We start from the raw sequence: 23,812 nt of genomic DNA, 5'->3' as shown, positions 1-23,812 counted from the left end.
AAGAATGCACAGGTTTGACTTGCAGGCATAATAATGAAAATGCCATTTTAGACACATTGCACCATTTTGCAAAACCTTCATGGATCATCTTTCATTTATTTTATTGCCTTAATTTATTCCTTATAACATGCCTCTGAGTTAGTGAATGTTTAGGGAGTGAGGGTGAGGAGAGAGGGGAGTTAATAATCAAAGACAAATCTTTGTTTCCTGGAGACTTATTTCCTGCTGAGAGACAACCAACAGAAGTGGGAAAACATGAAAACACAAGTGAGAGACACTGAGCAATTCATCCAAGGCAGATTCAGAGGATTCAGCCCCTCCAGTGTTCTTGTCTGGACAATCCCATGAATAAGGAGCCTGGCGGGGTACAGACCATGGGGTCACAGAGAGTCAGACATGACTGAGAAACTTAATACACATGCGCACACACAAGCACACGCACACACACACACACACACACACACGATCCTGCAATCCCACTCCTGGGCATACATGCAGAGAAAAACATGGTTCGAAAGGAGACATGCACCCCAATGTTCCTTGCAGTGCTGTTTACAATGGCCAAGACATGGAAGCAACCTGAATGTCCATCCACAGATGAATGGATAAAGAAGATGTGGTACACATATACAGTGGACTATTAGTCATTAAAAATAGAATGAAATAATAGCCATTTGCAGCAATATGGATGGACCTAGAGATTCTCATATTAAGTGAAATAAGTCAGACAGAGAAAGACAAATATATGGTATCACTTATATGTGGGATCTTAAAAAATGATACAAATGAACTTATTTACAAAACACAGTTTCACAGACTTAAAGAACAAACCTATGGTTACCAGGAGGGAAGAGTAGGAGGGTAGGGGTAGAGATAGCTTGGGAGTTTGGGATTGACATGCATACACCGCTGTATCTAAAACAGATAACCAGCAAGGACCTACTGTATAGCACAGGGAACTCTGCTCAGTATTCGGTGATAACCCAAATAGGAAAAAAAAAATCTTTGAAAAAGAGTAGATACATGTATAACTGAATCACTGCTTACCTGAAACTCGCACAACATTGTTAATCAACTATGCTCCGATATTAAGCATTTTTTTAAAATAAGGGAGTGAAAAATATCTTCAGAAGTATCTGAAAAACATTTCTTTCCCGTGTGCACATAGAAATAAAATCATACAGAAAAGTCGAAACGTTTAAGTCATTGTTGGCATGGGAATTACAATTTCATTGTGATGTAATTTAGCTTAAATATTGAGGAACAAATAAATGCAGTGCTCTGAGAAAGTGGATAATACATAGTTTTAATTTTAAAGAGATAAAATATTTATATTACAAATAATTCTAAAGGTGATCGGAAATTTTCCATTCACTGTTCTTCCAATAGGCAGAAATGTAAAATAGAGGCTCAGATTTTAAACAGTAAAGCATTATCATGACAACAGAAACACTAACTGTGCTGTTAGGACATATTTATGCTCAACTTTTACCATATTTTAAATTGCTGGAATTTAAGCTCATTTTGATTGTTTCAAGGTGAAATTTACTGCAATATATAGAAACGATGCTTCTTCGTCTCCCTGTCCCCTGCTTTTTTTTTTTAACTAAAGAGAAAAAAATTGGCTTTCTTCCTTAAAAGGTTTTCTTTGGATTTCCTCATGGTCTCTACATCTAATGTTTTCATCCACACAGATGTATATAGTGGGATATATTCATGTGTGTGAATTGTTGCCTCCAGTACAGAAAGATCTCCTTCAGCTCACTTTTTAATGATAGCCTGAATATTGTATTCATGAGAGTTGTCAAATCGAAAATCCTTTAACTGAACTGAACATGTCTTAGGGGTTTCAAGTATTAAAAGATAAAATCAGCATTTTTTCTGGCCACATTTATTATGGGGTGTGAAATACACCTAAATTGTAAGGGAAAAATGCCTTTGAAAGTATCTGAATGCCAAGTCTATTTTAAAAAGAACATCAGATTTGGAATTACTAACCTCAATTATTTTTCCTCCTCCACTTGGACAACTGTCTATCATAGCACTTATTCAGGATAAATGATCAGTTTGGTGCTGCAAGGAATAAAAAGTTAACAGAACCTGGCTTCTGTGGTACATTATTCAGTGGTCACAAAGTCCTCCCATCTCAGGAGACAGCTCCATTCATAATGTGACTGGGCTGCACCCTTTATCCAGAAATGAGAGTCTCTTTCTGTGTGTGCTAAGTCACTTCAGTCATGTCCAAGTCTTTGTGACCCCAAGGACTGTAACCCACCAGGCTCCTCTGTCCATGGGGTTCTCCAGGCAAGAAAGCTGGAGTGGGTTGCCAGGCCCTCCTCCAAGGGATCTTCCTGACCCAGGAACTGAACCCTCATCTCTTGTGTCTCCTGCATTGGCAGTGGGGTTCTTTACCACTCTATAACCTAGGATGCCTACTTAGACCACTGAAGAAAACAAGGACAAAGGCATCTCCCAGGTGTCTTCCTGGCTCAGGTGTCTACGATCTCATGATCCTTGCCAGTGCTCGTGCTCCTGTTGCCATCCCTGGGTGTCTGGGTACCAAAGGGACCAAAGAAATCGAAACTTAAATCCATAAATATAAAAATTATATTTTGGTCATTGTGGTGGAGCCAGGGTCATATGACATGCGAGAAAGGGGTGGAGCTCAGGTGAGGGGACCACTGGGAAACAGATTCAGTGACATGGTTCCTTGGATCCCTATTGCCTCAGAGTAGGTGTTCAGGAAAGACCTGGGATATAGTAAAAGATAAATAGAAAGCTAAGCTGCTCTAACTGTCCCAGGATATTCTGGATGAGAAACAAAATCTTGCATTTAATAGCTTGGAAAATCTAAACATAAAAATATAAAGGATAGTCACCACTTTGGTAAAAAAAGGTTTTCATCCAAGTGTAAATGAAAACATAGGTCCCTTTCTGTTAGACTGGGGCAAGTATTATAGAGAAGAAGGACACATAAATCAGAGGAGATGAAGTATATGAATCCAAGGTTGGAGAAACCTTGGAAGAAAACTTCCCAGGTTTTTCCATTTTGCACAGTTCTAAACAGAATCTGCAGCGGAAGGTGCTCATGCCTGCCTGCTGGTTCATCAGGCAGAACTGTATTTCTGAGCACACAGATGAGATGCTATAAAATTCATGCACTGCTACAGCTCATTTACTTTATTTCTCGGGATTCCCCACAGATCTTCTACCGAGAGCATATAATTCAACCAGCTCCGTTTTCTGGCTTCCTAATCCCCGGGAAATTAGGAGAAAGAGTTTTGCAGCAAGCCCACTAACAGCAGTCAATTAATAGCTAAGAGGAGAAAGAGGTACTAGAAGCAAAACAAACAAAAAAAGCTTAGAAAGTGCACATAGCATGGCACTATGGGCCATGTAGCATGGGAACAAAGACCGTATCCTCCACAAATCCTCAACATAACAGTTATTTCACAGCCCAGGGCACAATAGCTTATGTTCTTTGTAGTCTATATTTGTCATTTAAAAAACTAATACATTATAGTTGACAAGGGTAAGGAGTACATAGGGCTTCCCCACTGGCTCAGTGGTAAAGAATCCACCTGCAGTGCAGGAGCCACAGGAGACACGGGTTCGATCCCTGGGTCGGGAATGTATGCTGGAGCAGGGTATGGCAACCCACTCCAGTATTCTTGCCTGGAGAATCCTGTGGACAAGAGGAGCCTGGAGGGCTGTAGTCAATGGGGTTGCAAAGAGTTGGACACGATTGAAGCAACTGAGCACGAACGCGCACAGGGAGTTCATAATGCCTTATAAGATTGTTTTATTTTTTGTTAACAACTGAATAAGATAAAATTTTAAAGTTGGCTTTAAAAAAGCAACCTTCAACTATCTGAAGATTTAACTTCTCTGGGATGGGACCCTCTTCCTTTAAAGTAAATGAGGCATTGCGTTGATACTCTGGGGCAGCGAGTGGTTCACAGATCAGATATCACACTGAAATACTCTAGCTGTGGTGGTGTGATAGAATAATCAATATGCGTGTTATAAAATTACATGATGGATTAACTCATCAGAAACTCATGAGGAAATGTGTGATCAACATAATCCACGGAATCTGTCAGGATGAAAAGGACCTGGAGTTGAAATAAGAAGCCATTTACCAAGAACAAGGCCAGAATTGGATTTCTGTTCCATAAGCCCTGCAGGGCAGAAAGCAACCTGAACAGTGAAGGTTTCTGTAACTTGAAACCTTTCCTCAACTTGGTTTTAGGCACAATGACACACATAGAATACAGAATTTAGAATGGGGAGAAAACAATGGAAACCGTCTTCTCCTACATCATTATTTGCTGTTGTCATTCACTCAGTCATGTCTGACTCTTTGTGACCCCATGGACTACAGCATGCCCCACTTCCCTATCCTTCAATATCTCCCAAAGTTTGCTTACACTTATGTCTATTGAGTAGATGTTGCCATCTAATCATCTGTCAACCCTTCTCCTCCTGCCCTCAATCTTTCCCAGCACTGTGGTCTTTTCCAATAAGTTGGCTGTGTGTTTGCCTCAGGTGGCCAAAGTATTGGAGCTTCAGCTTAAGCATCAGTCCTTCCAGTGAATATTCAGGATTGATTTCCTTTAGAATTGACTGGTTTGATCATTGTTAGATGAGGAAACTGGCACCTCAGCTCATCACACAGTGGATGGAGCCCCCAGACCCCAGCATAAGTGACTCCCATTAAGTGCCCTGTTTGTCCTGCTGCTTCTAGGACATTCTCTGCCACTGTTACTGAGAATTACCTGGTAATACTGAGAATTACCAGACAAACTGTAGACAGAGCATCCTTGACTCTTCCTCCTTCATTGTCAAGTTCAACTGCACACAACTCTGGCCCCCTTAACAGGAATATTATCATTAAGGAGAGTCTACAAAGAGCTTCTCCCCTTTGGACTTTCCACTGTTTGAAACTTCTCCCCACCAGTTAGCCAAGAGGATGCTGTTGAGCCCTACTCTGTACCCGTGGATACCAAAGAGAATAACACCCAGCGTCCTGCCTGCAGGAGCTTCCTGGAACATGACAAAGCATTCGGTAGAGACGATTAGTGTGACAGGCATCCAGGGAAGAAAAGGAAGACATCAGAGCTGCCCCAGCTAGGGGCAAAGCTTCTTAGTGTGGAGTTGTTGTTGTTCAGCTGCTCAGTCATATTCAACTCTTTGTGACCCCATGGATTGCAGCATGCCAGACTTTCCTGTCCTTCACCGTCTCCCGGAATTTGCTCACTCAGGTCCATTGATTCAGTGATGCCATCCAACCATCTCATCCTCTGTCTTCCCCTTCTCCTCCTGCCCTCAATCTTTCCTAGCATCAGGGTCTTTTCCAGTGAGTGGGCTTTTCACATCAGATGGCCAAACTATTGGAGCTTCAGCTTAAGCATCAGTCCTTCCAATGAATATGCAGGCTTGATTTACTTTAGAATTGACTGGTGTGATCTCCATGCTGTCCAAGGGACTCTCAAGAGTCTTCTCTAGCACCACAGTTCTTAGCATGGAGAGGAGCTTTGAAATGGGTGTAGGGTTTGATCTGCTCTCAAGCATGAAGCCCCGATTCCTTGTGGCAGCAAGGCCTTTCACTCCTGGCCTCTGTCTACCTCCCCAGCCTCCTCTATCTCTGTGTGAGCTCTTACATTCTGTGCTTACCGCAACCGACAGAGGTTCTTCCAACATGGCTAGCTCTCTCTTCCCCAGATCCCTGCCCAGGTGCTTTCTTTTTTTCTCAGCCTCCCTCATATTCTTCCCCTCTACCTGCTCAATCTTACTTCTCCTTCAAGTCAGGTAATGCCTCCAGGAAAATTTTTCTGAGGCCCCAGCTTCCAAGTTGGCTTAGATACCTTTTGTCAGTACTCATGAAGGGCCCACACTCACCTCACTGTGGTAATGAAAACTGAATAGTAGAAACCAGGTAACTAGAGGTGGGAAAGAGGTTTGATGAGTGGGGAGAGGGAAAGACAGAGAGAAGTCTGGCTCTGATGGAAGAGGTCCTTTGAGTAAGGAAAGTCATGCCAAATTCTTAAGGTTTTCTGTGGCAAAATGTGTGGCAAAGAGACTGACATAGGGGCTTCCCTGGTGGTTCAGTGGTAGAGAATCCACCTGCCCTTGCAAGGAGACATGGGTTCAATCTGTAATCTGGGAAGATCCCAAACGCCTCAGAGCAACTAAACTCGTGGGCCACAACTATTGAGCCTGTGCTCTGGAGCCCAGGAGCTGCAACTACTGAGCCCCTTGCCCTAGAGCCCATGCTTTTCAACAAGAGAAACCACAGCAGTGAGAAGCCTGTGCACCACAGCTAGAGAGCAGCCCCTGCTCTCTGCAACTAGAGAAAGCCCATGCAGGGACGAAGACCCAGCACAGCCAAAAATAAATAAACAATTTTTTTTTAAGAGAGACTGACACAGCTTTCTAAGGATCCCTTAAGGATTCCTGAGCAGGGAATTTGTGTGCGATCAGAGATTAGGTGACAACAATCCCCAATAGCAGACTCTAGACATAGCCAGGTATTGTAAAGAAGGAGAAAGAGAGATACTCACCAACCAGCCTTGTGATTTCGCCTCGATTAAAAACCCTCTATTTAAAGTGAAGATAATAATTCTCTGCCATAAACTGTTGTGAGGATTAAATTCACAGTGGCACAGGACATGCCCGATGCCTGGAAGCATCACTAATACCAACACACTCTCAACCAGGAAGACACTGGCTGTTGTTTGCAGGAGTGCCATATTTGAAATTAGATTCAGAGACACCCTGCAGAAGTATTAGAGCCAGGGAAGAAATAGAGGCAAAGAGAAGAGAAACAGAGAATGTGCAAAGAAAAAAAAAATCACTTTAAAACCCTCACAACAAAATGTACCCTCTCTTTATTTTCCTGTCTGATGCTATATTTTGCAGTATAGTAGCAATAACTTCTACTGCTTATGGTACACTCACAATAAATGGCTTGGGAGCTTGATTTACAGCCTTAGCGAAGTGCAGGCATTTAATCATCTCCAGCAGCTGCTTAAGGTTCGAATATCACCCTTCAGGAGTGATTACCCAGGAACCATATTTAAAGGGCAGGAGAGCTGGGGGCTGACCCTCTGGTTGAGGTTCAGGGCTCAGGGACTGAGGGGGCTTCTTTCGAAGCTCTACAGTGTACTCTTTGTAAAGTGATCAAAAGATGCTTCGTGGCTGACTGGGAACTGGGGAAAGTAGCTAACAGCCCAGAAGAGCTTCACATCATATAACAGAAGCCGCATAGGTTCTTAGGCACTCATTCAGAAAGTCAGCTACACCCATGAGAAAATCTCACAGTGCAGGCAGCACCGTGATTAAAAACGCCCTCTCCCCATCCCCTCTTGTACTGACTCTGGCCTTCTGAAGAGCAGGACACATGGCCACTGGAGCAAGATTTCAAGTTAAATAATTGAGAGAATCTCTCTCTGGGCTGGCTGCTTCATCCAGGCCATGCTCCGGGAAGGACGAATTTATTCTTAGACCCTTGAATTTCTAGCCATTAGAGAAGACTCTTTTATCTACAAGGTAATGAGTGTCATGTCTTTTGAACTCCTGGGCTTATAAGTGACAATTCAGGAGGAGCAGGTGGCCTGGAAAGATACACTGTCAATAAAAGCTTGCTCTCCCGCTTCTGATGGTCCCTTCCTGCCGCAAATGTGCCTGGCCTGCATCACAAGGTTGCAGGAGCCATGTGACATCTGACATCTACTGGAGGAGCCGCCACCTAGTTAGGCAGGGACACGCACTGCCGTGTTAATTCAGAGCAGGGACCCCACTGCTCTGCTGTCCATCTGATCCATACAGGAGATGCTTCTAACACGCACGCTTTCAAGGGCCTGAGTGCGATCGAAGGGGATGTTGACAGTGGGCAGAAGGCAGCTGAGCCCTGAACTGAGAGGAATTACAGAGTGAGTGCTAAAGCATGTCTGATAAGGAGTTCTTGTGGAAGGAGAGGATTTAAAGGAAATATTTGAAGAACTATTTGACTAACCCATGTGGCGAGCCACACACGCATCCAACAAGTTGAGGAAGACATGTAAACTCTTCTAACTTCATTTCCACATCCATCAGAAGCTTCTTAAAAGCACATAAGAGAGATGTAGTCCATTTTATAAAGACCTTAAACTGAATGAGAAATTGTTATCTTGGGCATTTCACACTCTGCATCAGGTACAAGTGGGAAAACCCCCTGAATTAAGGAAAAAAAGAAAGGGTTCTCTGTGTGTCAGACCCCTTCCTGCCTGGCACCTCCTTTAACTCACACAGCTCTATCAAAGACACACAATTATTACCAGACAGGAAACCAAGGGTCGGAGGAGGTACGTATCTCATCAGGGTCACACCACTGGAACTGCAGAGCTGGGGTTCTTCTCACCAGCTGAACACTGACACATGAACACTCATCTTAGTGGAAGGAACAAGCAGCAAAGATGAACCTTCATCACTCTCTTAAATCAGACTCATATTAGGACCACTTTTCTATGACATGTTCCAAGCAATATCCAGATTCCTCTGTTGGGCTTTGATTTTTTTTTTAAGTTGTTTTTGTTGTCACCGTTACTATGGTTAAATAATTACATTAGAGGTTGGACAGGATCTTCAACATTTGATTGGCCAGATTTTGGTGAGACTGGAGTACAACCTGTTGATTGATGAGGTCCTTTCCAAGTCTTTGGGGCCTGAGTGACTCTGGCAGAGGCTTGCATACTGGTACCTCAATGAGAGCCCCCCAGAATGACTGAATGACCCCCACGTTTGGCAAATGGGGCCTAGTGGTGAGCTGTGCAGAATGGTGTTAGGTCTGAGATCCAGCTTGTTGTAGCCATTTATCAGCTGTGTGGTCTTGGATGGGTTACTTAGCCTCTCTGAGTCTCAGTCACGTCACCTGCAAATTAAGGATGTAAATAGTGACCACCTAAGAGCATCACTTGGAGAAGGCAATAGCATCCCACTCCAGTACTCTTGCCTGGAGAGTCCCATGGACAGAGGAGCCTGGTGGGCTGCAGTCCATGGGGTCGCTAAGAGTTGGACACGACTGAGCGACTTCACTTTCACTTTTCACTTTCATGCATTGGAGAAGGACATGGCAACCCACTCCAGTGTTCTTGCCTGGAGAATCCCAGGGACGGGGGAACCTGGTGGGCTGCTGTCTATGGGATTGCACAGAGTCGGACACGACTGAAGCGACTTAGCAGCAGCAGCAGCAGCAAGAGCATCACTGCCTGCCACATGGTGGGCCTCAACACGTTTGTTTTTGTGGTTGTCATAACTCTCCTTCTCTTCAGTTCATTTTTGCTCACTCCCAAGGTCACAACAACTGGGAAACCTGTCACCCCCAGAGGGATGCTGGGAATGTTTCCATAGGAAGAGCAGACTGCGAGACATTTTCTGGAACCTCTCTCGACAGGCCTTGAGATTGGAGAGGAGGGCTCTCTCATGGCCCTGATAACAAGCGCCTGGCTCCGCTACACTCCTCCCTTCCCCAGCATTCAGCACTGACATGTTAGAAATCTGGCCCCTTTTGTTCACAAGTTCTTATACTCAGGATGGCGAAGCCCAATGGGGTGCCGACCACCTGCTGCTTGCAAAAAGCTCTCAGATGCTCTTGCAAAAGCTAAAGGCGAACCTCCATCAAGTGGCTTATTTATAGTCTGAAGACTTGTATCCCACCTACTGCCTCGGGGTTTTACTCAGAAGAGAAAACCCCCTTAATGCTCATCTCCCACCACAGCGCTGTCTGGACACGTGCCATGCCAGCCCTTCTGAAGTCACCACAGGTCAGCAGTAACCCGTGACGTTTGAAGGAGCCCAATCACCAGCGTATCCATCAAATCAATTACTGCCTGGTGTGAGGGGACAAGGAGCCGCTGAACACCTCCAGAAAACAGCAGTGAGTGGAAAAGCGCCTGCGCCCTGAGAGCAGATGGACTCCTGGTTGTCTGCTTCATTATAAAGTCAACATGTTAGTGTCCTTGTTTCCAGAACCGTGACAGTAGGAAGGTCAAGTCCCCTAGTAAGATCTATCTTCCCTTCGTTTCGTGCCTGGAGGGACTGGCTGGTGTGAGATGCCGTTCTGGAAACGGCGGCTCCTTAGGACCTTTGGGAATTTGCCCAGAGCCGGACTACTGTAGCCATTCAGCATGTCACTGGAGTGCATGGGAGAGCCAGTGAAGCCTGGATCCATCCCACTAAACCATAGCAAGTCATACAGTAAATAGATGGGCTTCCCAGGTGGCTCAGGGGTTAAGAATCCACCTGCAATGCAGGAGATGCAGGTTCAATATCTGGGTCAGGAAGAACCCCTGGAAAATGAAACAACAACACACTCCAGTATTCTTGCCTGGAGAATCCCTTGGATAGAGGAGCCTGGTGGGCTACAGTCCATGGGGTCACAAAGAGTCAGAGGTGACTGAAGCAACTGAGCAGGCACACATGCATACTAAGTAGCTAATTACAGTAGAAAGTGGTACCAATAACTGTCTCCATATATTGGATGCTAATGATGTGTCAAGGACTGTGCCCAGTGCTTTACCTGTATTATCACTAATTCCCACAGCAACCACGGGGGACGGGTAGGGTTATTGCTAGTTCCCATTTGAGAAAGCTGAAGTCTTAAAGGGGCTTCCCTGGTGGCTCAGATGGTAAAGAATTGGCCTGCAATGCCAGAGACCTGTGTTTGATCCCTGGGATCGGAAGATCCCCTGGAGCAGGGAATGGCAATCCATTCCAGTATTCTTGCCTGGAGAACTCCATGGGCACGGAGCCTGGCGGGCTAGAGATATAGTATTATGCACTGTAATGTAATTGACTAGGAGCCAACTTAAGGCTCTTCCTGTGAGAAGTCAGACTGACCTGGGCAAAGCCATACGGAGCCAGGCTAGAACCCAAGGGATGGGAAAAATCAATAATTCCTATCCTGCCTACTTTAAAGTTTTGACATATTGTTCATGAAGAATTTTTGTTTGCATGAATTTTGATCCTAAAATATATATTTTTAAATATTATTTACTCTGATTAATGAGTGCTTTGGTGCCCCTTCAATTTTGTGCTCAGGCAAATACCCTAGCCCCTCACCCTGATCCAAGCCCTGGGGCTGAGGTCTTGGCTCAGGCTCCCAGGTCTTCAAGCCAGATGGTTGTGCTTCATCGCAGATGTTTTGTCCCTGGTTCTGTATGTTGGGGAAGGAGAGCCCACAGGATTCACTGCCTACTTATAATAACTCTCTATACTTGAAAGTAGTAATCAAGCTGTTCATCAGCTGCCTTTTCTCTCTACTAAATTACCCTAACGTGGCTCTTCCTTACAATGTGTCAGCCTCCTTAAAGAACCAAATTTTCAACTCATTTTTCAACCTGGCCACTGATTTTTGAGCTTTTAGTTGTAAATAATACAAGGACAAAGAATGCCCAGTGTAATTTTATGTGTTTGGACTTGCAATGCATTTCTGATTGTTTTTCCTCCCCCCACTAAACTACTTGGGGGCCAGCTTGTCTACAGAGCACTAATGGGTGCTACCGTAATCTATGAAAATGAAAGTGTTAGTCACTCAGTTGTGTCCAATTCTTTGCAACCCCATGGACTGTAGACTGCTAGGCTCCTCTGTCCATGTATTTTTCTAGGCACACAGGGATCAAACCCTGGGTCTTCTGCATTGCAGGCAGACTCTTTACCATCTGAGCCACCAGTGTAGCCAACTGTAGTCTGTGGCAAGGCTTTTATTACCTGAACCACCCTGTTCCCAGTGCTTTTCTGATATCCTGAGACTATAATAATCATAAAAAGCATAATGGACTATAATAAGCATAATAAAAGGACAGGTGACTTCTCAGAGCCTCCCAGCCACAATTGAGCTACTGTGTAGGACTCTGGAGCAGGGTGTCTTGGAGTCTCAGCCTATTGTCTGTACTTTTCAGGTGGAGGGAAGTTAGTCATGGCATCAAATTCTGCCACCCTTAGAACATTCTGTGGGCAGTATCCTACATCTCTACCTGATTTGGGGTTCTTTCTTAAGAAACAACTGCCATTTATTGACTGTGCTTGTGTGCGTACTAAGTCACTTCAGTTATGTCCAACTCTGTATGACCCTATGAACTGTAGCCCACCAGGCTCCATCCATTGGAACTCTCTAGGGAAGAATACTGGAGTGGGTTGCCATGCCCTCCTCCAGGGGATCTTCCCCACCCAAAGATCAAATCCACATCTCCTATGTCTCCTGCATTGGCAGACAGGTTCTTTAGCACCAGACCTGGGGACTCCCACATTGCAGGCAGATTCTTTGCCATCAGAGACACCAGGGAAGCCTATTTATTGACTACCAACTAATGTTAGTCTATGATCATGGTCATCTCAGGTGAGAAACTGAGGTTAATAAGAGTTTAATCAACTTGCTCAGGATCATAGGGCTGGTTGGAAGGGGGCTGGGATTTGAAGCTGGCCATCTGGCTTCCAAGTCTGTGCATTTAATCATTATCTTATTCTGCCTCTTGGACCCTATCAACGGCAGCAATTGGGGTTAATCCTTGCAACAGCTCCTCATGCCAGATAGTATACCCAATTCTGCTTTTTGGGACTCCATGGACTGTAGCCTACCAGGCTCCTCTGGCCATGGGATTCTCCAGGCAAGAATACTGGAGTGGATAGCCATTTCCTTCTCCAGAGGATCTTCTTGACCCAGGGATGGAACCCAGGTCTCTTGCATTGCAGGTGGATTCTTTATCATCTGAACCACCAGGGAAGCCCCAAAATAGCTCAGCCAAATTTAACTCTTTTTATTTTTAACTGAGCAAAATCCAAAAAAAAAACCAGACATGGTTCCTCAGTGCTCACATCTTCCCCTCCATGGGAATGGCATTCCTGGGCACATCAGAGTGTGTGGCCCCCATGTAAGTATGCAACTCAGAGAGAAACAAGATGGAGATTTCTTTTTTATCAGCCCTTAAGGGAAAAGCTGTGAATTCTTGCCGATACTGATGGGAGTTTGGGTGAGAAAGATCAAAAGGCTCATTGAGCAAGAGTGGCCCCTGAGACTTCTGTTACACACTGGGCCAGTGAGCTGAAATGTACACTCTGCTGACCGCAGAGGTGCCGGGTTCCTTCCATGAATTAGTAGGCAGTGCAACCTAGTGCGTCATGTCCAACTCTTCGTAACCCCATGGTCTGTAGCCCGCCAGGCTCCTCTGTCCATGGGATTCTCCAGGCAAGAATACTGGAGTGGGTTGCCATTTCCTTCTCCAGGGGATCTTTCTGACCCAGGGATGGAACCCACAACTCTTGTGTCTTTTGGATAGGCAGGCGAAATCTTTACCACTACTCCACCTGGAAGCCCAAATGAATAGGTGGGTGCTGATTTAATATGGCTCATTTCCGTTCAGCCTGGCTGCCTCAGAAAAGACCGAAGTCTAGAAGCTCCTGCCAAGACCCCGTTTCTGGAGGAGGCTGGTGGATGCGCTGGGAGCCCAGAGACTCCTGGGCCTCTGTGTGCATACTCGGCTCTGCACATGCCCCTGGTGGACAGCACTCCCCGTCACTCACCAGTCTGTGTTCTCGCTCAGGCTGTCCAGGGTCTAGATGAATGAGATTTACATAGTTTTAATAAATATTAATAACAGTTTTAATCTCAGTAAACCTTTCATATGAAACATTCAAATAGCTTTCCAGTTGTCTCAGGCTCCCCGAGAGAGTCAAGCAATCATTTTGAAAAGCTACACCAACTCTTCAGGCCTCCAGGGCTCTGTTAGGCTACGTCTGTGTGATGGGGAACATGTCTGGGGAGAAAGCTGACAAGTGCTGAAGACAGCAAGGGGCAGACAGATTCATCAGCCCACTTCCATCTTCAAATATCATACTCTTGTCTCTGGTTTCAATTTATTTACCATCTGTGCTATATTATTTTTATTTGATGCTGTTGTTTAGTTGCCAAGTCATGTCCAACTCTTTGCAACCCCATGGACTGCAGCTTCTCTGTCCATGGGATTTCCCAGGCAAGCATACTGGAGTGGGTTTCCATTTCCTCCTCCAGCGGATCTTCCTGACCCAGGGATTGAACCTGAGTCTCTTGCATTGGTAGGTGGATTCTTTACCACTGAATACTATAAGCCTATTACAGTATTCATGTTAATACTTTTAGTATCACTGAGTGCTTACCATGTACCATGCAATGAGCTATGTACCTTAAATGCATTATTTCATTCAGTCTTCTCAGCTACATTATTAAATAACCTTGCTTATCATCCCCACCTTCCAGGTGAGAAAACAGAGTCAGAAAACAGAGAGGTTACTTGTCCCGCCCAGGTCATATGACCAGTAAATCGCATGACAGTATCCTTGTTCAGACTGAGGTTTGTTTGCTTCTGATCATCTGTGGCTGTCAGTGGGATAGCCTTAACCTTTCACCTTCTTGTAAAAGCCAAAATGGTTTGGAACAAACAGTATTCTACAATTAAATTAAAAAAAAAAAAACTGCCTCTAGCCTGGATAGGAGGGGAGTGATAATGGATACATGCATATATATGGCTGAGTCCCTTTGCTGTACGCCTGAAACTATCACAACATTGTTAATCAGCTATACTCCAGTATGAAATAAAAAGTTAAAAATAAAGCTGCTTCAGGTAGACCCAGCCTTTGGTGGAGGAAGAGAGGAGGGGTGGAAGTAAGAGTGAGTATGTGTGTACATGTATGTGAGAGAGAGAGAGATTACTTCAAAGAACCTCGTGAATCAGAAACCTATAAAGTGAATTTTAAAATCCCTCTCCATCCATAGGATCAGGCTGAATGAGCTTCACATTCATGAACCATTAGAGATGGAAGGTGTTTCAGAGATTACCTAGTTTACGCTCTTCATCTTACACCTGAGGAAACTGAGGAGAAGAGACATGAAGTACCTCGTTCAAGGTCATCAAATCATAAAGATGAGAATGACTCCCTTGGAGACTTGTTTCTTCTTGCTTCTTAACACCACATTTGGAGATACGTATGGACCAAAGACTAACAGAAAACAAGATACTCTATGGTGATGGTCTCTTCATGTGTAAATCATCGCTTACTGGTGTTCTGTGTGTCACGTGTCTTAGCAGACGGAAGTTCTCGAACACGTATGACAACTACGCACCGATGAAGTCAGCACGATCATTCTCCAGAGTCATCAGATTTTACTGTTTCAAAATCCAAAATGTTCGTGTGTCCTTTCCGAGAGGACAGCTGTTCCTGCTAGTAAAACTAGGGCTCCCGTCCTCTGTGGATGGCTTATGTCTCAGAGGGAATTCTCCTGTGGTAGGGGTCAGCCATCCCTATGTTTGCATCATTACCGGACAGTGGGTGCCCAAAGGACTGTTTGCTGGGAGGGACCTTGCCTTTTCGTCATGTCCTCCATGACTTAACCCACACTCCGGCACCAAGTCTACACTCATCAAATGTTTGTCGAGTGAATGATGTCTGAGTGATGGGAAGACCTGGAAATCTTTAACCGGAAGATAATTGCTTTACAACGTTGTGTCGGTTTCTGACACATGACAACACGGATCAGCCATGAGTGTACATATGTCTGCTCCCTGTTAAGCCTCCCTCCCACCCCCACCTGCCTGCCGCCCCACTGGGTTGTGGCGGACATCCGGCTGGGCTCCCTGTGCTCCACAGCGGCTTCCCGCTAGCTATCATTCCACATGGTGGTGTATACAGGTCAATCCCAACTTCCCAATCTGTCCCATCCTCTCCTTCCTCTGCTGTGCCCCCAAGTCCATTCTCTACATCTTCATTTCTATTCCTGCCCTGCAAATAGGTTCATCAATTTAAAAGAAAAAAGAAAATGGACCAAATTCATTAACAGATCCTTCACAATAAAATATATACAGATGGCAAGTTAGCATATGGGGAAAAAAAAGACCTGGAAATCTTTCTCATCGGTACAGCACTATAAGGAGAGGCTCATCCTTAACACTTACGGGATAACAGAGCAGAGACATAGCAGGGCCTCCTGGGCTGAGGTGCAGATCTGAACAGTCTGTATATAGACTGATAGTATTAAAACATTCCAGTACCTTTTCAGGGTTCGTTGTTGTTTAGTCACTCAGTCGTGTCTGACTCTGCAACCCCATGGACTGCAGAATGCCAGGTTTCCCTGTCCTTCACCATCTAGCTTGCCCTATTCCAATTTTTCAACCAGAAAACAGTCAGTGGGCTTGCTAAGGTGTCCTACGCTAATCATTATCTTTAGGGTGAGGCCTAGTCATATGAGGCACTAAACAGCACCCTAGAAATTTCTTTTAATTACATTTGGATGAGGAACTCTTTGGTATATTTTGAAAGTTAAACCTGTGTTTCCCCAAGTACCATAATTTCAGTATGATACCCCTGTGAGAGCTCAAGTCACAGGAGAAGTTTTGGAGATTAATCCATACATTCTTTCTAATTCAACATTTATTGCCTATTGGACTATGCACCCAAGAGATAAACAGGAAAAAGGTGCAGTCTGCTGCCCTCAAGGAAACTGCAGTTGAGGAGTAAGAAAGAACACACACGTAGGCCTGCGATTATAATAAAGCCAAGATAAGAGAACTCGCTCTCAAGTCAACCCCCATTCTGTATCTCACTAGTGTGTGACACGGAATGAGTTGCTTAACTTTGCAAAACCCTGCATCATCAAATGTAAAATTGGGATCATAGGAATACCATCATGAAAAGTTCTTGGGTGGATTAAATGAGATTATATGTGTTCAAAAATATCAGCTATAATAACAGTGGTTCTTAAACTGCTGTTGTAAATACTTGAGTGGAAATACGTGAGCAGAAGAAGACACCTCACTGAAATAGGGTTGGGCTGGACGTTGATGAAGACTACCTTCCAGAAGAACACTAGAGATAGGTATGAGACAGTGGGCAGGTTATGTCCAAGTTGATTGGACTTGGCATACGAAATGTTGATCCCTCCTTTAAGTCCCTGGTGGAGTGAGTCCAGAGGCGGTGACTAATACTAATAATACAATTATTAGTATATAAGGCAAGCTTATACTTTCAACCAGCTGGACCAGAGACCATGAAAAAGAGCAGAGGGTGAAGCAGAGCAGGAGGTGAAGAAGATGAATTGTAAAGGGCTTTATTTTACCTTGAAGACTTGCAGGTCATTGAAGAATTTTAATGAGAGGAGTGACATAGTAGAATTTTGGGAGGGTTAATCTGATGATTATAAAGACTAAAATGGCTCAGAAGAGACTGGACCAGAGGCACGGAGCCTGTCAGAAGGCTGTCTGAATGATGCACGTGAGAAACGAGAACTTACACTAGGGCAGTAGCCATGGGAGCCAAGAGAAACAAGAGCCGGTTTTAAAAAGAAAGGAGAAGGACTCAGCAATTAACGAAATGTGAGGAGCAATGGCAGGGAGCCGTCCAGGGAGACACTCAGATTTCTGGCTCAAGAGACTGGATGGATGGATTGGAGAGCGGGAAAGATGATGCACTCAGTTTGGGACGTGTTGAGTTTGTAGTTCTTTATGGGACTTTTAGGAGAAATGCTCAGAGGCATTTGGGTAGAAAGGTCTGGCAGGCAGAAAAAATGTCAGATATTAAACTCATAGACAGGGTCCAAGGAATTATTTCATGTGTTGAAAATACTTGATTTAAAGCCATCTACTGAATCCACTTCTGTTGTTGTTACAGATGAGAACATGAAAGACAGACTATATGGATCTTCTAAAAGACCAGATTCCAGTTTTATGAAAATATATGGCCCCCTTTGATGAATAGAATAACTTCTGAGGTCTCTACAATTCTAACTTGTGTTCCTAAACATTGCTGTGGAACTGGAATCACCTTCTGATGTCAGTGAAAGACCCGTGGCCTTGAAATTTTCTTTGTGGATGAAGATAAAGACTGCATGCGTGCTTGCTAAGTAGCTTCAGTCATGCCTGACTCTGTGCGACTCTATGGACTGTAGCCTGACAGGCTCTGCTGTCTGTGGGATTCTCCAGGCAAGAATACTGGAATGGGTTGCCATGCCCTCTTCCAAGGGATCTTTCTGACCCATGGATTGAACCCACATATGTTAATGTTTCCTGTATCAGCAGTCAGGTTCTTTACCACTGGCACCATCTAAGAAGCTGGATGTAGAGAATATATATGTTTAAATAAAAGCCCATTATCCATAAAGGCTTGTAGCCCCAAACATGCAGTGACAATGCTTATGAAACAGAGGAACCAAATAAAGACACTATCTACATTTACCTACTCTGATCCCAATTGGCTGCGAACAGCAAAAGAATCTTCCTGCCGTAGTGATCACGGTTTTCCAACACTCCAGGGAACCCATCGATGAGAGCCCTCTTAATGCCAGGATCATCGGCCTTGAAGTTTTTGAACATGTCCAGATTTAGCTGGCGGTACTGGAAGTACTGGGCCAGGAGTCTGAAGGCATCTGCTTGGTGAAACTTCCTGGCTCGGAGAAACCTCAGGATGAAGGCATCATCTGTGCGTAAGAATCCAATGTCAGGCCTGGTGATGATCATGTCTCTGACTTGCTGGATATCCTGGTGTAAAACGTCTGGGTTTTCATTCAGTTCCAGGCGTGCTTTCTCTATAGTCTCTGGGCTGAGTCCAGCCTGTAAATGGGTCATCTTGGCCGAATCTCCTTTCAAAGTGCTTAATTTCTGATGTTTGGGAAGAAAAGAGACTGGTCCCATTCACGTGATGGTCTGCTGAAATCGTGGCCCATTCAACAGTCTTTTTACCACCAAGCTGCCACTGAAATAGACAAGCAGAGGCTCTTCTTTCTGTTCCTGGAAAATGGTTGGACATTCAGATTCTATGTGGTGGTGGCCAGACAGAAGAGAAGCCAAACCAAGGCCATTGCTTACTGCAAAACAAATACACACAAGAGAGATAAATAGATGATAGAAAGAAGGTCTGGGCAAATGACCTGGAACTCAGAAAAGCAGTATATTATGCTGTAGAGCTGATTAGAAGAATAAAGGGTATATATTATTTAAAATAGGGTCTTTGGTATAATTTCGTTATTCGCACCTTCAGTATGTAATGGGCTTCCCTGATAGTTCAGTTGGTAAAGAATCTGCCTGCAGTGCAAGAGATCCTGGTTTGATTCCTGGGTCAGGAAGATCTGCAGGAGAAGGAATAGGCTACCCACACCAAGTATTCTTGGGCTTCCCTTATGGCTTAGCTGGTAAAGAACCCTCCTGCAATGTGGGAGACCTGGGTTTAATGCCTGTGTTGGGAGAAGGGAAAGGGTACCACTCCAGTATTCTGGCCTGGAGAATTCCATGGACTGTATAAACCATGGGTTGCAGAGTCAGACACGACTGAGTGACTTTCGCCTTCACTTTTCAGTGTGTAATATGCAAGTCTTTGCAATACTTTTAGGAAGTTTTTAATGATACTGACTAATTAACAGTCTAAAGTCAGACAGCTTGCTTTTTTAATGAGTTACCCAAGAAAAGAGAAAAATCCTCCTCTGTTGCAGCCTGTTTTATGGGGCCGTTCACAGGCATTCAATCAGAGACATTAGGGCCTCCATTAGCTTCTTTTCTCAGTTTCTTTCACAGAAATACCCCCTTTTTTAAAGGCAGCCATTTGAAGCTTAACAGTGAAAAGCGGCTTTTAAAAGTCACCCTATTGTAACCCCATGGTACCTAATTACTCAAACTGAACTAAATGAACTGGAGCAGGGAGGGAAGGACAGGCTTATGGCTGGAAGCTTGACCTTCGATAATCCAATTCAACAGCAATGAGAGAGAGGCTCATGTGAGGACATTTCCCAGCAGTTTCACTCTTCTGCTGAGGACAAAAGGTCTTGGAACTCTTAGTTGTCTCCTTTCCTTGCCCAATATCCATACGGACTTCAAGGTCATTTTTTGGTATAACTTTTCTATTATCCTAAGATATTACTTTACTTATGATAATGATTAAGTTCTTTGTTTCATTTTTCCCTTGGTGAAATGTCTTTATTTTTAATTTATTTTTTATTGAAGAATAGTTGAATTGCAATGCTTTGTTAATTACTGTTATACAGCAAAGTGACTCAGTTATTCTTTTTCATATTCTTTTCCATTATGGTTTATCACAGGATATTGAATATAGTTTCCTGTGCTATGCAGTAGGACCTTGCTTTTTTTATTTTTTCCATTCTATATATGCCAGTTTGCATCTGCTAATCCCAAACTCCCAATCCAGCCCTCTCCCACCCTCCTCTCCCTTGGCAACCACCAGTCTGCTCTCTATATGTGATTCTATTTCTGTCTCACAGATAGGTTCATTTGTGTTATATTTTAGATTCCACATCTAAGAGATATCATATGGTATTTGTCTTTCCCTTTCTGACCTGCAATCCCAATCCTAGGCATATAACCAGACAAAACTATAATTCAAAACGATACATGTTCACAGCAGCACTTTTCACAGTAGCCACGACATGGAAACAATCTAAATGCCCATTGACAAATGAATGAATAAAGAAGACGTGGTACCTATACACCATTGACAAATGAATGGAAAAAAGATGTGGTACATACACAAAACTGAGTACTACTCAGTCATAAAAAAGAACCGTGAACTTCCAGATGTTCAAGCTGGATTTCAAAAAGTCAGAAGAACCAGAGATCAATTTGCCAACATCTGCTGGATCATTGAAAAAGCAAGAGAGTTCCAGAAAAACATCTACTTTTGCTTTATTGACTACACCAAAGCCTTTGACTGCCGGGAGCCGGCTTGAGGACCTCCACCCGTGGCAAAGGTCATGAGGAAGGAGGCTCGACATATGCAAAGGCAGGATTGAGCCTCAGGAGTCCCCCTGGAAATTCTTGAGCATCTACCCCCATAACCAGAGCCTGCCTACTTTACTACTTTGTGCTCACCTACACCTCTGACTTTACTGGGGGCTGTCCCCCACCACCTCTTTCAGAGAAGGAGTTAACTTAGAGCTCCAGTTAATAATAATTCCTGGGCGTGATAGGAGTGTTTCAACCTACAAACTCCTCTGAAGGTTCTCTAGCCTGCCTGACAGGCTTGTCTGGCCACATGTGATTGCTCATGGCCTCCCAACCATGAGTGGCACAAGATGCTTTAAACCTTCTAAAAACAGGTTCTTTAGAGAAGTTAGAAAACTATTAGTATAAGTATAGTGGGCTGATTAGAAATTGTATTGGTGAAGGGTTTTTCATTTGTTGAGCCAATGTTTCCTGTGAAGTCTCCACATCCCCTGCCCTTATACACATTAATGAATATATAGAAGAAATAAGTATTAACCTTTGATATTAATCACATTAGACCTTAGGCTAAGCAAATTCTTTCCTTAATTAAAACCCACTACACCCTCACCCTATAGGAATGTAACTTTATCTGGTACCTTCGGAAGGTGGCGTCTGTTTTAAGAATAATCACCTCTGGAGAAATAAGTGTTCTGGTTGACTGACCGCTGTCACAAGGAGAGGGTCATAAATTGTCAGCAGGCCCCCTGGCCAGAAGATGATGTAACACCCCTAAGACCTCTGTATACATTTGTGTGAAGCACCTGACTTTAATAAAAGTCAGGACTGCTGACCCCGCGTGACTTTGGTATAACATCTCAGTGTATAAAAACAAACCCTGGAAAATAAAGAATGGGGATCAGTTCCTCGAAAGACTGGTCTCCCCATGTCGTTCTGTCTCTCAAACTCTGGCTGAGTTTCCATCTGGAGCGCGGAGCCCGCCAAGCTTACTAATTTTGCCTGGGTTTCTAAGATCCGACAAGGGAGGCCTCAGTGTCTCCTCTCCTTCGGGAGAATGGAAGGACGCCTGCAGCCTACGTAAGTGGTGCAAACTTCTTGTCTTGAAGTTTTATTGGTTTCCTACGTAAACCAAGCTACTCAGCCTCTTTTCTCCACTGAATTTTCCTGCTGAGCAATCCTCATTCTATTACTCTTTATATCTCTAATTAATATCTAATTAAAGCCAGTGTATTTGCCAATGCCGTCTCTCCTTTGAATTTCCCTGGATCCACTGGGGCTGGACCCCGGCAAGTGGCGCCTGATTTGACTGTGTGGATCACAACTAACTGTGGAAAATTCTTAAAGAGAAGGGATACCAGACCACCTGACCTGCCTGTTAAGAAATCTGTATGCAGGTCAAGAAGCAAGAGTTAGAACTGGACATGGAACAGCAAACTGGTTCCAAATTGGGAAAGGAGTACGTCAAGGCTATATATTGTCACCCTGCTTATTTAATTTATATGCAGAGTACATCATGTGAAATGCCAGGTTGGATGAAGCACAAGCTGGAATCAATATTGCTGGGAGAAATGTCAATAACCTCAGATATGCAGATGACACCACCCTTATGGCAGAAAGTGAAGAGGAACTAAAGAGCCTCTTGATGAAAGTGAAAGAGGAGAGTGAAAAAGTTGGCTTAAAACTCAACATTTAGAAAACTAAGATCATGGCATCCAATCCCATTACTTCATGAGAAATAGATGGGAAAACAATGGAAACAGTGAGAGACCTTATTTTTTGGGGCTCCAAAATCACTGCAGATGGTGACTGCAGCCGTGAAATTAAAAGAAGCTTGCTCTTTGGAAGATAAGCTATGACCAACCTAGATACCACATTAAAAAGCAGAGACATTACTTTGGCAACAAAAGTCCATCTAGTCAAAGCTATGGTTTTTCCAGTAGTCATATATAGATGTGAGAGTTGGACTATAAAGAAAGCTGAGTGCCAAAGAATTGATGCTTTTGAACTGTGGTGTTGGAGAAGACTCTTGAGAGTCCCTTGGACAGCAAGAAGATCCAACCAGTCAATCCTAAAGGAAATCAGTCCTGAATATTCATTGGAAGGACTGATGCTAAAGCTGAAACTCCAATACTTTGGCCGCCTGATGCGAAGAACTAACTCATTTGAAAAGACCCCGATGCTGGGAAAGATTGAAGGTGGGAGGATAAGGGATGACAGAGGATGAGATGGTTGGATGGCATCACCGATGCAATAGATATGAGTTTGATTAGGCTCCGGGAGTTGGTGATGGACAGGGAGGCCTGGCGTGCTGCAATCCATGGGGTCGCAAAGAGTCAGACATGACTGAGCAACTGAACTGAACTGATAAGAAAGAATGAAATTAATGCTGTTGGTAGCAACATGGATGCAACTAGAGATTAGCATACTTAATGATTGTTTTAAGCCCCTCGGGCTTTTGTATCTAAATGGTATACAGACAAATGCTCACATTATTTGCATCTTTCTCATTTTAAATGTTTAAGCTCTCTCAGACATCAGTTTGGTCTAACCTAGAAGTACCAAAAATCAGAAGACATTAGGTTTAAAAAAACTTGGAGGCGTGTATTTTTTTCCCCTAGCTTTCCTAGATCAAACAGTATTTGCAATAATAGGCAGAACATTTACTTACAACATAATTATTAACACTTTATCATACAAAATAATTTTAAAGATAAAATGATTCTTTCAACTTAATTTAGGACTAGCTGTAATTTCTATAGGGAGATAATCACTTCACACATTTCTGCTTTATATTGCCTTTGTGATAGATGAAAATGGGTTCAGGTAATTAGTATTCATTTTCAAGAATGAATGTAGAATAGTAAAAGTTTTATTTATAAAACGTTGGCTTTGGAAAGTAATTTGTTAAAAGTAACATTTAGCTATGAAAGTGAGAAAATAAGTGTAACAACGTCTTTATTCTCACTGATTCCAAAACTGAAGATAGTAAAGGAATATAGTGCTCTATGAACTAGTCCCAGGATTGGAAGAATGTTTAAAATCCATCTAGTTCAATGTCCATCTGATGTTAAAATTCCCTCTTT

General features: G+C 43.6%; 1 protein-coding gene across 1 annotated transcript in view; it reads right to left on the bottom strand.

The window, feature by feature from the left end:
* The window catches only part of CLVS1 (clavesin 1), a 175,087-nt gene that overhangs the window by 140,451 nt on the left and 10,824 nt on the right, over positions 1–23,812 (bottom strand). The window contains exon 2 of the mRNA XM_027561058.1: positions 18,238–18,865. Within this exon, the coding sequence (XP_027416859.1) occupies positions 18,238–18,692 (455 nt within the window). The 5' untranslated portion in view covers positions 18,693–18,865. The remainder of the gene's footprint in view (positions 1–18,237; positions 18,866–23,812) is intronic.

The sequence above is a fragment of the Bos indicus x Bos taurus genome, chromosome 14 (assembly GCF_003369695.1).
Source record: "Bos indicus x Bos taurus breed Angus x Brahman F1 hybrid chromosome 14, Bos_hybrid_MaternalHap_v2.0, whole genome shotgun sequence".
Taxonomy (NCBI): Eukaryota; Metazoa; Chordata; class Mammalia; order Artiodactyla; family Bovidae; genus Bos; species Bos indicus x Bos taurus.
Note: the sequence above shows the minus strand (reverse complement) of the source record. Positions and strands in the feature narration are given on the sequence as shown.